The 16,358-nt window shown below is 42.1% G+C and overlaps 1 protein-coding gene across 8 annotated transcripts in view; it reads right to left on the reverse strand.

Moving 5' to 3' along the window:
- Window positions 1-16,358, reverse strand: part of ANKS1B (ankyrin repeat and sterile alpha motif domain containing 1B) — an 837,577-nt gene that overhangs the window by 710,467 nt on the left and 110,752 nt on the right. For all 8 annotated transcript variants that reach the window (XM_019545115.1, XM_019545114.1, XM_019545113.1 and 5 more), the window contains one exon: window positions 2,174-2,470. In XM_019545115.1, the coding sequence (XP_019400660.1) occupies window positions 2,174-2,470 (297 nt within the window). The remainder of the gene's footprint in view (window positions 1-2,173; window positions 2,471-16,358) is intronic.

The following is a 16,358-nucleotide window of genomic DNA, read 5'->3' on the forward strand; positions in this document are numbered from 1 at the left end:
TTTGACCCCAGTATTCTTTCCTGCCATGGCAGGGGGTCAGACTAGATGATCTGCTCAGGTCCCTTCCGACCCTAGAAACTATGAAACTATGAATCACTGAGTTGGGAGGGGGCACAGGGAGGCCCCCAGCGTGCTCAGTGGAGGACCCAGAAGTGGACTGGAAGTACTTCTGATCCACTTCCAGTTCACTGCTGAGCACACAGAAGGCCCCCCACACTCCCATGGGATGCTGCATCTGCCCCAGAATTCCAGCGTTCATGAGCCGTGCCTGGTACCTTGAGGTATATAGAAAAAACATTTAAAGCTGTGTCTATGGATGAATTGCTGATTCTCCAAATCAGCATCGAATCTTCAGATTTGGATTCAGCTGAATCAAACCAGGGACAGAGATCCAAATTAACAAATTGAATCACTGTCCCCAGTTTGGGCCAAATCTGAATCTGAATCGAATATGGCCTGTTTCACACACCCCTATTAACTGCAAGTTTTTGAAGTTGTTGTTATTATTATTTAATAAGGAAACAAGAGTTTTTAATTAATCTCTAAACAGGCCACTGGTCTAGCTTTATCAGTATGGAGTTTACTGTTTGACCTCATAATAAATGTGAGTTTCAGGAGGTGAACTGAAAGGAAGGGTACTAGCTTTGCAAATTGATTCAGGAAATGGGCCCCACAAATACATGACAGAAAAAGGAAAATGTTTGGGGAAGAAATAGACTCACCAGCTGGAAGTGTCACTGTTAAGAAAACAGGTTGGGGGGATGTCAACACAGGTTTAGATTAAATATTGGATAAACAGAGGGCTAAATTGTTACAGGTCTTTACAACTATACAAGTAGCTCTTACATTAAGACACTGAACTGTGCGTGAACTTATTTTTTACTACGGGCCCAAAGTCTATTGCTCACCAAAACCTGTGCATTTTTCATATGTTTCAATTAAAATGAAAACTTCAAAGCATAAACAGGTGAAGCTGATTTGTACTGCCCACTTCTAAATAATTTCAGACTGAAGGATATTGGATAGACCTGGGAGATGAATAAAATGTGTGATTAATTCAATCAAAAGTTAAGTGTTGTCTATTACTAGTCCAAATATTTGCTATGATTAAAAATGCTCAGGGAGTATTAAAGCGAAAAAGTGGCTAAAATAAACCTTCCATTTAAACAAATAAATGTTTACGATTACAATGGAGATTGCAGATACTTCTATAATTGTCTCTCTACATTCTGGGAGTTCTTTATTGCTGCTAAAAATGAATTTGTATAAAGCCTATGAATGTGTACAATTTAATTTACCACATGGGATTATATGTTTGCATTGTTCTTTCCCAATCAGTGATGCAGAGCAATTTAATGAATATTAAAACAGATGAGTTCAGTTTTAACTAATAGACGGATACGGTATGCTCTGTTCAGTTTAATGAACTGACAGTAATCATCAACAAAGAAGTTTTCAGAGGTTATAGAAGTAATAAGTTAAAAATTCAGATAAAGCTAACTTGGCTGTGTACCAAAATGCACAAGGAAGGGAACTCATTGATGGAGAAGATGGATAGTGTTGGTAAAATAAATAATAATGAACCACAGGGCAATCACAGTAGAAACCGAAGTTAAAAGAAATAAAAGGCTAACATCAAAACTGATTAGAAAAGTTAGGGCAATTTACAAGGCTATTCTAATTTTGTTATATAAATGGCAAACAGCATGCCATTACAAAACAGTGAATATTTTCCATTCCTCATTAAAACTAGGTAAGCTACCACATAATGTTTTGAGGACAAACTACATTTAAAACGTATAGTGAATAAACCGTAGTGATACTGCATATAAAACTGGTTTAGGAAAAGTCAAAGCAGATGCAAAATGATAAAGATTACATAGGAATGAGTACAAATTGTACAGTGATGTTGGATAACATTCATCCCTCAGTATAGCACCATGATGATTTTCAGTGGAATACACTGTTTTCTATTCAAATCGTTGTCAGTGCAGATTTCTTGTTTTTCCCCTATTGATTTGCTGAAGGTGTAACAGAATCTATAAAGTATTTTCGAGAAATTTGTTGTATTTGTAGTTTCTCAAAAAATACCATACCTGTATCCTAAAAGAAGTAATAAGTAGCTGCATGTAAGACAGGACATAATAAAGGAGAAAGAAAATTGCACACTAACTTGGCAGCTGACATCCATTCCAGCCTCTAGAAGCACCTGTACAACAGCTTTGTGGCCATTACGTGCAGCAAGATGCAAAGGTGTATGTTTTCTAGTGTTGCAGCTCATCAAATTTGGATAGGCTTTGATGATCATCTTTACTACCCGTAGACGCCCATAAAGTGCTGCCAGATCCAAAGGAGTTTCTAATTTGTTGTTTCTTATTGTTGGGTCTGCTAGCTCTTCCAGTAGAACAGCAACTACTTCTGAATGTCCATACTGAGCTGCACAATGCAACGGTGTTTCGTTTTCATTGTTCTGTTAAAAAAGAAAATCTTAAGAAGTTCATGTATGTTAACTATGCATCAACAAACTGCATCTAAAAAATCATTGTGACTACAAAGTTTGCAATATGATACACTTTGAAGTCTTAAAATGAATTTACTAATGTCTTACTAATAAAAGGAGAATGTCGAACTTTGTCTAACCTGTCATTTTCAGACAATTCAGCTGCCCTCCCCCCACCCCCCTATACCCTAACTTAATAGTCTATACTGCTAGAATCAGTGCATTTATAGAAAAGCAAACTTTGGTATCGTAATAAAGAAAGTACAGAGAAAAATTGTAAAAATGAAAAAAGTTTTAGCATTACATTGCTTTGGCATATCACTATAAGCATTTGATAAAGCAGAAGTAGGCAACCTTTTCTACCTGCTTGCCAGAACAACCCACCCTGGGTCAGAAGCAGACAGGCTATTTGGAATACAGGGAGAGCACCCACAGCACAGCTAAAGTCCCTCATCACCAAATCCCATTGAAGCCTCCTGGCCATGGACAAATGGTATAAGCTGCAGACCCTTTTGCTAAAGACTAACTTGTCCACTTGTTAAAGACTAACAATTACTATTTGTGATATGACCTGTAGAAAGCAAAATGACCACTTTACATTTCAAAAATACACTATCCAGTATATTGTCTGTCTTTTCAGTGTTGCAAATTACTGTTTGTATGTGTGTCTCAAGTCATAGGAAACCTTTGTGTGCTGTGGAATGTTTGTCATTTTACAGCCTATTTTCCTACATCATTACCACATTTACATATGAAAATCTGAAATTTGTGCAAAAAATGGCCAATTCTATTAATCTACCTCAGGGATGTCAAACTCACTTGAGAACCCAGGCCAGATCTGAACTAAGGTGCTCCTAGTGGGCTGGATCCAACCTGGGGCATGAGGTTTACTGCAATGGCTACCATGGCAGTGGTATGGGGTCAGGTGGGGACAGAAGTTCAGGGCACACTAGGGGCAGTGACAGGAGAGGGCAGTGGTGGTCCTGGCTATGGTGGCAGCTAGAATAAGGACAGTGCAGGTTCCAGTGGAAGGAGTAGTGTCCAGCAGTGGTTGAAGTCCAGGGCTAGACAGGGAGGGGGCAGAGACAGAGACAGCAGGAGAGCAGTCTGGTAGCAGTGAGCCAAGCTCTCCACTGATGGCCATTTCCAACAGGGCCAAAGGGTTCAACTTCTGGTACCCTCCAGTAGCTCCATAGCTGGAGAGAGAGGCTCTGAGGGCCAAATCTAATGCACAGCCCATGTCAGACACCCCAATCTACCTTATTTTTCAATGCCAGTAGTTTTATGAAAAAATAAATATCAAATAATATTCATATTTATATGACCACTTTAAAAAATGTGAGGTCAAAAAAATCTTGTAAAATTTCAGAAGATCAATCTGAATTTTTAAATGAGATATAGCTACTCACTTTATCATTAATTATGAGGATGGGCTGAAAACTACCTCTGTTTAAATAAAAAAATGCATGCCTGAATTTTTTACATAAGATATTAATAGAAAATTAGATTAAAACACTGGTTTTTATATAAGAAATTCTGTAAACATGAATAAAACTTTATTTCTGCAACAAATACTATCATTTTTGCCAAACCCTGGTCCAGATCCTAGTCTACCTGAGATACCCAAGTTTACACAGTCCTTTGACCAAATAATATTCATGCTATTTCAGAATCTGAACAACAAGTAGAACCGTGGTCATACTATTAGGAAAAAGTATAGAAGAGAGGTACTTAACCTATGGCCCACAGGCCAGGTGTGGCCCACGAAGCCCATGTTAATGTCTAATTACCTGGAGCTCTGCATAGTCAGGTCTTATAAATGACAAGTCTTGTCACGGCTCATTATTTCCTATGCATCCCTTGGACCGTTTATAATTTTAAGGTTTGGGCCACTTGTAAAAAAATGTGAACACAACTAGTATAAAAATATTGTACAGGCATGCAGGGAAAAAATCAGAAAGGAGAAGGCATGATTTAAGAGGCAACTGCCAAGGGATGTAAAAGGCAATATAAAGGGATTCCACAAATATGTCAAAAGTAAGAGGAAGATCAAAGAAACCATTGCAGAAGACAATCCTGTCATACATGATGCAGACTAGAGGTTGAAGTATTTAATTCTTTTATTACTTCATTCTTTATAAATTAGGGGCAGCTGCCAGCTGAACAGCTTAGAACAGTGGCAGAACAGGTTAGGGATTACCTAAAAAAGCTAGATGCTTTCAAATTAGAAGATGTGCATGGGATATACCATAGGGTAGTGAAGAAATTGGCTGAGGTAATTTCAGGGCCATTGGTTATCCTCTTTGAGAACTTGTTGAAGTCGGATGAGGTCCAGAACCTCAAATAAAAGCAAATAAAGGACTGTCTTTAGAGAAGGAAGAGGATCCTAGGAATTACAGACCAGTTAGTGTGACCTCAGTAGCCTGATACAACACAGACCTAACACTGTAACCTGGCACAGGTAAAGCTTACGATCCATTGCAGCCGATGTCCTGCTTCAACAAAATGTTGTCAAGAGGTCCTGGATAGATGGCCATGCTACCTGCTTCAAAGGAAGGCAAAATCCCTGACTGTCCATATCAATCTGACCATGAGGTAAAAGATCTCCCTGACCCCAGCTATGATGACTGGTTTAACTCCAAGCAGAGGGGCAAGACCCTCTAGCCAGGAACCTCTGGCTTTGTTTCTACCAGGAGAATTGGCACACCCCAGTTAAAGTCCCCAGCCTTAGCTGTAGCCAACAACCAATGCCTCTGGGGAGGCTTAAAAACATATAGCAGAAAAAAAGGGAGGAGGCAGGAGTAATCAACAAAGCCTAGAAGCATGGGAAATACTCACAGGACAAAATAGGTATAGCTACACCTAGATCATTCCTAACCAATGATGACTGTCCAGCCTCTTTCTGAACACTTCCAATGATAGACAGTCCACAACTTCCCTAGGCAGTCTATTCTACTGCTTCACTATTCTCACAGTGAAGAAGTTTTTTCCGGATATCCAATTTAAATTTACTTTGCTGCAACTTCAAGCCATTAGTCTGTGTCTTTCTCTACATAGCAGAAGACAAAAGGTGCTTTCCCTCTTCTTTATGGCGGCCCTTCAAGTATTTGAAGACTGAGATTATGTCCCTTCTCGAGTGCCTTTTCTGCAAGCTGAACATACCTAGCTCCTTCAGCCTCTCCTCATATGACATCTGCATCTTGGTTGCATGCCTCAAGACCCTCTAACTTCTCCGCATTCTTTTTAAATGTGGAGCCCAGAACCACACACAGTTCTCCAGATAAGGCCTAACCAGTGCTGAGTAGAGACACACTATAACTTCCCATGACTTGCACCTAATGCTTCTGCTGATGCAGCCCAAAAATCGCATTGACCTTTTGTGCAGTTGCATCACACTGCAGACGCATATTGAGTCTGTAGTCAACTAAGACTCCCAAGTCCTTCTCCATAGAGCTGCTGTCCAGCCAGGTGTCCCCCATTTTGTACTTCTATTTGTGATTATTTCTCCTGAGATGTAGCACCTTGCAGCTTTCTGCATTGAACTTCAGGCTGTTAACTCTAACCCATCCTTCTAATCTGTTGAAATCCTTCTGAATTGTGATTACATCCTCCACATTCATAATCCTTCACAGTTTTGTATTGTCCACAAACTTGCTCAAGAAGCTTTCTATGCTAGCATCCAAATTATTAATAAGCATGTTGATCAACACCAGGCCCAGAACAAGACCCCTGTGGGACTTGCTAGAAACCTCGGGCCATTCTGACAGACACCCATTAATAACCCGTTGCTTGTAGCTATTGAGCAAGTTATCTATCCATCCTGTAGTAGTTTTATCCAGGCCACAGTTCTCCTTTTTGTTTATGAGAAGGTCATGTGAGACCTTGTCAAAAGCCTTGCTGAAGTCCAGATACACTATATCCACAGCATTCTCTTCATCCATCCAAACAGTTACTTTGTCAAGGAAGGAGATCAGGTTTATTTGATACAGTTTGCTATTCATAAATCCATGCTACCTGCTTGTGATCAGTCTTTAGTCCTCCAGATGCTTGCAAATGGCTTTCCGTAAGATATGTTCCAGTAAATTTTCAGGTATTGAGGTAAAGCTAAAGGTGAGTAGTTCCTCAGGTTCTCCTTCTTGGCTTTTTTAAAGAGGGGCCTTCTGGTACCAAGCCTGTCTCCCATGATTTTATGAAGATGATTACCAAGGACTCCAAGATCTCCCCTGCCAATTCCTTCAGGACCCTGAGATGAAGCTCATTCAGCCCTGCTAATTTGAATTAATTCAGACCCAACAAAAGCTCTCTGACTGACTGTTTTATCTCCTACTTCAGCTTCCCACTTCCTTACCCAGATAATCCCTAGCTGTCTGGCACATTAACTTTTTTGTAAGACTGAGGCAAAGCTGTTGAGGAGCTCCACCTTCTTTGCATCTTTGGTTAGGAGTTCCCCCTGGTTTGTTAACAGAGGACCCACAGCTTACTTGGTCCTTTCCTGGCCAACATGCTTGTAGAACCTCTTCTTGTTGTCTTTAACCTCTTCTGTCAGGTGTAGCTCATTCTTTATCTCTGCCTTCCTGATTTTGTCCCTCCAGTTTCTTGCTATTTCCTTGGTGACCTGCCCATTCTTCTATTGTCTATATGCTTTCCTTTGCATTTGAGAAATTGCTTGGGCAGCCACACTGGTCTCTTGGCATTCTTCTTGTGTCTCCACTGTGTCAGGACAGTTTCTTGTTGATCTTCCAATACTGTGCCCTGCAGAAGTGTCCAGCCCTCCTGGCACCTTTACCACTCAATCTATCCTCCCCTGCTATCATTAGGGTTGCACAAAGTGGCAATTATTCACTGCAGATTCAGAGTTGGCTAACTCGGGGGGCAGTGATTTGATTTGGTGATTTGAATCACTGTTCTGAATCGATTCAGCTGAATCTGATTTGGAGAGGCCCCATCCCCTGCCTACTCGCCCAGCACTGTCAATGGCTGCCCCACCCAGCCCCCATGTCCCAGCTCTTAAAAAAAAAACAAAAAACAAAAAAAAATCCCTGCACTCACCAGCTGCTACCAGGCAGGGAGGGGTGATCCCCACTGGCCCCCACTGCCCCACACTTGGTGCATGAGCCCCCATACTCCACCCACTCTCCCAGCCTCCTCCATGCTGCTCCATCCAGGCCCAGCATCCTGGGTCTTTAAAAAAAAAAATGCCCCGCACTCACCAGTTGCTCCCAAGTGGGGGGAGCAATTCGCACTGACCCCCGGTGCCCCATGCTGCGTGCAGGGCTCTGCCATGAGCCCCATGAGCCCCCAGAAGCCCCAAGAGCCACTGCAGCAGCCAGTGAGTGAGGGTCTTCTTTTAAGAATCAGGAGTTGGGTCTAGGCAAGGCAGCTATTAACAGGGCTGGGAGAGTGGGTGGGGGATATGGGCATGTGGCAGAGCCTCCCATGCAGTAGGGGGCAGTAGGGATCACCTCCCACCTGGCAGCAGCTGGTGAGTGCAGGGCTTTTTTTTTTAAATTAAATCATCAGGTTGCTGGGGCTAGGCAGGGCAGCCATTGATGGGGTGAGAGAGCAGGCGGGGGTCAGAAAAGCACTCAGAGGGGCTGGGGGAGCAGGCAGGGGATGGGGCCGAGTAGGGGTCCCCCGCATGTTCTCTTCCCCTATCCTCCAGCTCCCCCTCTGCCCCCTACTTACTGACACAGAGTCTAGGTCCAACTCCCTGCAGCAGCAAATGGGGACTGCCCAAACCGCCAAAGCTCTCCGAATCTTTTCTGAATCAATTCAGAGAGCTTCAAATCAATTCAGACCCTTTTATTGGTCTCGATTCAATTCATATTCAGAGATTCAGCTGCTGAAACATGTTGAATCGCCTCTGAATCAAAACAGCACCCAAAGCTTCTCACACCCCTAGTTACCATGCCTATTAGCTACTTGAATCAGATGAAATCTACCCTTTGGGAATCTAGCATCCTAATTTTATTGACCTCATGCTTTCTTTGTCTCATAATCTGGAATTCAAATGTATTATGATTGCTTCCTCCCTAGTTACCCATCACCTTCACATCCTCCACCAGTTCTTTCCTGTTACACAAGATCCAAGAGAGATGGTCCCTTAGTTGTATACTACACTTTCTGGAAGACAAAATTGTGCTCCACACAGGTTTCAAACTACCTTGACATTTTATGTTTGTCTATATTATTCTTCCAGCGGGTATTTGGAAAATTGAAGTTTCCTATCAGTACCATCCCATACATAGCTTTTGCATAAAACTGTCACCTGCTTAAAGAGTGCTTCATCTATCTCCTCTTCCCGATTAGGTAGCCTATAATAAAACCCGACCATTATATCAATGCATCATCTTTTACCTTTCATCTTCACCCAAAGGCATTCTGTGTTGCCATCTTCCTGAACTGGAGAATAAGTGTGTATGTTTTTGACGTACAAAGCAATACCACTGCCTTTTCTCCCAACCCTGCCCTTCTGAAACAGAGTATAACCTTCAGTTTTCACATTTCAGTAACAAGACCTGTCCCACCAGGTCTCAGTGATACTAATCAGATTGCAGTTTTCACAGGCTGCAGCTTCCAACTCATCTAGTTTACTTCCCATAAATTTTGCATTTGTATACATGCATTGTATGTTTTTACATTTTGACATCCTCACTTCCTTTTGTCCCACTTGTTGCAGTTCTGTAGCTCTGTGGCCTTTTCCCAGAGTTCAATTGTTTAAGTCCTTTCCCTTCTGGACTGTAAGCTCTGTTGTTGGAAGGTTTTGATCACCATTCCCTGTGAAACCTAGTTTAAAGCCCTCATTACTAGATTGGCCAGATGATGCCCTAAGATGCTCTTCTCTGTTCTTGTCAAATGGATCCCATCTCTAGATAGAAGCTCTTTTCCCAAGAACATCCACCCATTGTCAAAGAAGCTGCAACCTTCATATCAATGCTACTGTGTCAGCCACGTGTTCACTTCCAGCTTACTATGGCCTCTGCCTGGACCCTTGTCTTCCATGGGAGGGTTCAATGAGAACACCATTTTGTGCTCAAAGCTCCTTAATCCTTCTGCCAAGAGCCACATATTCATCTCTGAACTGGACAATGTCATTCCTGGGGAATATCACTGGTGCATACATGGACAAGTAGGAAGGGGTAGTGGTCCAAAGGGTGAGCTTTGGTAGATTCTCTGTGATGTCCTGAATTCAGGCTCCAGAGAGGCAGCACACCTGTATACCAAACTGGTGCCTCTGTCCCCCACAGAAGGGAGTCACCAACCACTACCACTCTTCTCTTACTTCTTGGTGCAGTGGTCCTGAAGCTCCTATCCTTAGGGCCTTGCGCTTCTGCTCTCTATGCTGCTGCCTCCTCTGCCTCATGCCTGTATAAGTCTCTTCCTCTGTGTCTTCCTCAGCAGATCCACTACAGAGTGCCTGAACATGGTTGTTGAGTTCAATCCATTCCTCTTCAGTTCTGGAGCCCCTCCTTCTTTGAGTAAATACACGCTGCCACTTTACCTCATTGCTCTTTGGCCCCTCTTGTAACTCTTGTCCAAGTAATCTTACTGGTCCTAGATGCAATGCAGAAGGGATACCCATGCTTCCAATCTGTGAATCTTCCCCTCCAGGATAGACACCAGCTTACACTTGGTGCAGATGAAGTACTCCTGACCATCTGGTAGAAACATGAACATGGCACATGACATGCGGGTCACAACAGCAGATCCAGACTCCACGTATGCCTCCTTTGCTCCCTGGAGCACACCTGGACTATAAGGATAAAAAAAACAGGTGGAGGGAGAAGGGGAAAAAGACACACTACAAGAACCTGCACACCAAGTACCCTCACCAGGGTCCTTGCCCATATCATCCAAATCAGACATAAAACAACAAAGTTACAGATATTTCATTCATTCCCCATTATACCCTATGGCTGTGTCTCCAAGGTGGCTCCAAACCTTCAGAGCCGCTTCAGCCAGATCAAAGAAGAAACCTGGTCCAGAGCATCCGAAGCGGCAGGATCCGAAGCCAGATCAGATCGCTGCTGACTCGCACAGGCCTACTTGTTATGTCAATCCTTTAACACTTGTCCAGAATCCCATTTTATCACTTAACAAACTAGCATGAAGAAAAGTGTCTTCAAGGCAATCCCACACCTGAACTACTTATCCAAGAGCCAGAGTAATCAATGGTGGAGGTGGGGCTCCCAGGAATCAGTCCTGGGTCCAGTATTGTTTCATATCTTCATTAATGACTTGCACAATGGGATTGAGTGCATTCTTCAGAAATCTGTGCATGACACCAAGTTGAGTGGAGTTGCAGACACTCTGGAGCAGGTTGACAAAACTGGCCCAGGACCAGCCCAAGTGCCATATGAATGGTGTAGGGCCTGCCCTGCAGATTTGATTGGACCTATGGCACACCCTTCATCTGCACTAACATGCAGGATCCAGTTCCCACTGCACTTACTTTAGCTGCTCTGGGACTGTGCCACATGTGGAACCCCCTCTAGACAGATCAGGTAGTGAGCCACATGCAGCGCCCACACCAGGTAGTCTATCACAGATGCATGTATTGGAGTGCTGGACTGGCTGGAATAGGTGCTACAGTCATGAACCAGCCTGAACAGGCACTGGATCAGGCGTGGGGGAAGGGAAGACTTACATGGGCCCAATTCAGTCCTCAGAGCTGGCCCTGTGCCATTCATCTGACTTGTAGACTGTTCATTTGGTCCCCTGGCTTAGACTCCTGACTCACCTCAAACTCCAGCTTTGACTCCTGGCTCCCCATGGATTCAGTTTCTGGACTTCGCCTGATTCAACCAGGTGACCATACCTGACCACCCATGTCCCAGTCACTAATTAAATACAATTGCACCCTGCACAAGTCCCTGAAAAACCATTAATTTTGCAGTGTTCCACCATCATAGACTTAGGACTAGGCCACAAAAAACAGGCAGGAGAAGGCTGAAAATCTGCCCAACTTTTTATTCATGCTTTTTCTGGAATGTAAGCAGGATAGAATAGGATCACACTTAGACATCTATGTACCACTTAATGGCTAACCACTGGATGAGGATCTCTCTTTTGGAGGGCTAAAAGCTACCTGCATGCCACCTACGTGTCTTAGTAGAAGAAAAGTATCTATTTGCAAAAAATAAACTATTTTGAGATTAAAGATAAGCCACACAGATTTTGAATTTAAAAAAGAAAATCATGTATCACACTAAAGAAAATTCCAGTTGGAAAAGCCTATTATTAATTAAACTATTATTGTAACTATTTTATAAGTATATACATAAGTTTGTATATGCATATGTATGTGTGCACGTGTATATCCTGACTGAACAGGCATTTGTATATACTATGTTATAATTCTCAAAAGCATGGGGGAATTTAGGCTTTTGAAAAGCAGCAGGCAGGGGGAAGATGCTGTGGTTCACCCTCACATATAACATAACATTTTTCTCCAGTTAAAAATAAACTAAAAGATTTACTAATATGCTAAGGTTCAGCATTATATTATTCAGTTTAAAATCAAAGCAAAAATAAATGCAACTTTGTTGGAATGTGCACTAATTTTCTAGATTACTTTTAAAACACAATAAACTAGGCCAAAGTAGTCAACGATATTGTTGTATTATTCCTGTAGTCATGGCAGTTAAATATACATCTTTTTTGAGACTCATAAAACAAATTCTGTCCTTCTTTAGTACCTTGACAGAACATTCAACAATTTGCTGTCAGTCGCTGCCACATCTGAGTTAAAGTTCATACGAGTTCATATTACCACCCCTGAATTTATGTTTTTGGCTAGAACCATACATAGTATGAAGGGCTCTGAAATACAAAAGAGAGAGGATCTCTTGATTAACTGAACATTAAAACTATTACAAAGGAGAGGGTTATTAACACATGTGGAGTGAAGAGGGATTAATAGGAATCACATAGATTATGGTGAGCCATGAAGTCAATTGACTCCATCAGCACTGCCTGAATAGAAAAACCACTGCCACCGCTAGGCATTTAGTTTAAACTTTGGGTATATCAGGAATGAAGGGGTGGGGGGCAACTATGCCACCAAAGCCCAACCCACCTCGCTCCCCAGGATCCACCCCTGCTGAAAAGTCATTATCTAAACCTTAATCCTATACAGGCATACCTCGTTTTATTGCGCTTCGCAGATATTGCACTTTTACAAATTGAAGGTTTGTGGCAACCCTGCATCAAGCAAGTCTATCGGCGTCATTTTCCATCGGCGCCATTCGGCTCAGATGACGGTTAGCATTTTTTAGCAATAAAGTATTTTTTTAATTAAGGTATATACATTGTTTTTTTAGACATAATGCTATTGCACACTTAATAGACTACAGTATAGTGTAAACATAACTGTTATATGCACTGGGAAAACAAAAAATGTGCATGACTCGCTTTATTGCGATATTCGCTTTATTGCAGTGGTCTGGAACCGAACCCGCAATATCTCCGAGGTATGCCTGTACTTCCCTCCCCTTCCCAAAATATAAATGGGTGGAGCCATTCATGGGTAAGAGAGAGATTAAGATTTTTAACTTTGAAAAGAAAGTTCTAATCCATTTGGGTAACCTCTAGAAAGTTAGTCTATCTAATTTGACTAACTAGCAATGTTTACCTGAAATAGCTCACCCTAGAAGCAAATATACGGGCTTTCACAGAGGTGAAGATGGTTCTCCTAAGAAAAGAAGAGGTAGGGTCTAGCAGAGTAGTTCTGATATGGGAATCTAAGGGGGGGATAAACTTCAAGAAAGTTTCAGCTGAAGTCTATGCTGTATTAAAATCCATATATGTGTTTTAAAAAGTTCAGTAACTGAGAGAGTTTAGACTGAGTGGCTGTTTCCAGACAAGCATGGCCATGAGGTATGTGACACTACAGACATGTCTGTGGCACCACATACCACACATTCAGCTATTCTCTGTGCTGCAAGCAAGCAGCGTTGGGGCGGTGGAGGGAGAGGGGTTGACCCCTGGATATTCAGGGTTAAAAAAAAAAAACATGCCAAAAAGAAACAGGAGTGGCGCATGCTGAGACAACTCACACTGCTCAACACCAGAGCCTGACCAGCTGGAGACGCACTCCCACTGCAGCCAGGCTCCAAGTGGCAGGATTGTTGTTGCTGCAGCCCCAAGAAGCCCCCAGAACCCCAGGTAAGACTGCTGTGGCCAGCACATTGCTGGCCTCAGCCTCCCCTACTCCACCCAGGGTTACAGCAAGTGAGGTTGGGGTTTGAAAATATGTTGGAAGGCATTCACGTCACTATAGATTAAAGTATCTCATCAGAAACAATAGAGAAATTGGCAGACTGAGATTAGGTATGAATAGACTGCTTTCTTGGTAACCATAAGACAACACAGACAGCTAGTATATGAATGACCTGGTATTTTATAAGAATATTCAGTTGCTAACTAACTGTGGCTTAAGTTGCAGACAAACTAAGACTGAGTGAATTTAATCAATTTTCATCTAGACAGTGTCAATGTAATGAACTATAATTGAAGTCCCACTATAACTACTGAGTTAATCCTATGGTGGAGAAAGAAGAACAAGGACAAGAAAATCCAAAAATGATGAAAGAAAAATAAAGTAGTTAGGGACTACAACACACGGAAAAGAAACACAAAGTTAAAAAAAAAAGGGGGAGGAGGGAAAAAGAAAAAGAATTAACTTGCCTATCCAAAATAAATCTTAAAACAAGCAGTCATTCCTTAGATCCACATTACCTACTTTAGAAACCCGGAAGGTAGCCTGTGACATCTTTTTGTAATCATATTTTGGATTATTTGTTAGAATCATCTTTTTAATGTACAGCTACTATATAGCGGCATGTTCACACACACTTTTGATTAGACATGGAACAGTATATAGCTGCTAAAGAATAACATGACCACAGGCACTAGATTAGGTCTTCTGTTCTACTTATTAGATGGCATTTAAACATTATAAAAAGACAGACTTACAAATGGAACATATTATATAGATATTGTTTATAGCTTGCCAGTGGGATAGCTGAAAGGTTCAGAGAAGATATAGGAAATTATGCTTTTCATGAGTATTATATAGGTCCTTACAAAACTTACCCACTAATAAATAGTGTGGGTAAATTTACAAGTTTCACTGAACAATTTTACAGCTCCCTCTCTGTGCCAAGATTAGAAAGTTCTTAAAGTGCATGCAAGTGAGAGATGTACTGGCAATGACGACTATCAGTTGGAGCTGTTTACAGAACTTTCCAAGAATATTTTAATTCTTTATTACCTAAATTGTTTGACAAGGATCTTGGAAAGGCATACTTCACTATTCATTTGAGCCATTTCTTACTTATAATAATCACAAAGTCAGGAGGGCAAGAGCTTTTTATGACAAGAAATAATTCTTCCTCCTCCTCTGTTACTGGACAGAAGTATTGACTGTAAGAAAGGACTGGGCATCTTAATAGTTCAAAAGAAATGTTTTCTCATATAGAGAAATTAATATACAACGAGATATTGTCAACCAAAGGATGAAAGTAAATCTGGAAAAATGAACACTAATTAAGCAGTTGGACAAGAATTTAGAGAAAACAGAAGCATGAAAAATTCACACACTAGACAGTGGGTAATCCTAGCTGAAACACACTTACCCCCATCCATTATAACAAATTGGCAGTGTGCATTTAAAACACTTATCCTGCTACAAAGTTTTAATCCACTGGCAAAGTTAATCAGGTTGTCCTGACTCACTAAGACTGCCTCTACATGTTACAGGTACTGCACAATTAACTGATTACCTTAAGACCAGCTATATATGCAAAATAGCTATCACATGATAAAAAGCTGCAATCAGCTATAAAGTTGGACCTTGAAAATGTGTACTAACTTTACAGTTGGTTGAAAGCCAGCTTTAATTTGCAGGGTCTCCCTGTGGCTGGGAGCCCCATTACCTGACAGGAATCCCATCTGAAGGTGTGCACCCAGCCCAGCAAGAAACTCCTGAGCCTTGGGGAACATGTCTGCCATGATCCCCAAGGCTTGGAGGTGCCGAAAACTCCCAGCTCACATGGGGCTCAATCCCAGCTACACCTTTTGCAGCCAGGACCCAGAGTCCTGTAACTGACAGGGCTCACAGTCTTGGCTGCACTTGAAGCCAGAGCCCCATCAGTTATGGGGCTTTCAGTCCCAGCTGTGTGTGGCCCCTGCAGCTGGGAACCCGCTCAGGGGTTTCTTGTCATGCAGGGGGAGCCCAGAATTGGGACTGGGCTCCCCCTTCACTGACGAGAAGGCGCGGTTGGATCTATTGTGTGATTCCACAATGGCACCTCCTGCCATGAACATGTAGCATGGCAACATGCGTGACTGTCTGGATCATGCATTCGATCCAATCAAACCTTTACCTGCACGTGTAGAGCGGGCTTAAGATAAACAGTTAGTTACAGGATCTGGTTATAATGAGAATCGAAAATGTCTTTCTAGAGAGAGAGAAGAGTAAGGGCGTGGGTTGAGCAATCTGTTGTAGGAACCTGGCAAACAACCAAGACTAAGGAGAACTTTTCAAGTGGAACTTTGTTATTTTATTATAAATTTATTTGACAATAAAGATATGCCTTGGGAAAGGCTTGAACTTTTTACTTTTAGTATGCAGGCTTTTAGAATGTGTTTGCAAAGAAATTGCTTGCTAGGGCTGTGTGAAGCTGTGGGTGCTGATTTGATTTGGAGGAGATTCGGCCCTATTTGGTGGCCAAATCTCCAAAACCAAATTGCATCAGGGGACCAATAAAAAGGTCCAAACTGACTCAAAGCTCTCTGAATCTTTGGAAACCTGCCAGCCCCCAGCCCCCGCCCATTTCCCCAGCTCCAGCGACCC

The sequence above is a fragment of the Crocodylus porosus genome, unplaced genomic scaffold, assembly GCF_001723895.1.
Source record: "Crocodylus porosus isolate Cpor-Errol unplaced genomic scaffold, CroPor_comp1, whole genome shotgun sequence".
NCBI lineage: Eukaryota > Metazoa > Chordata > Crocodylia > Crocodylidae > Crocodylus > Crocodylus porosus.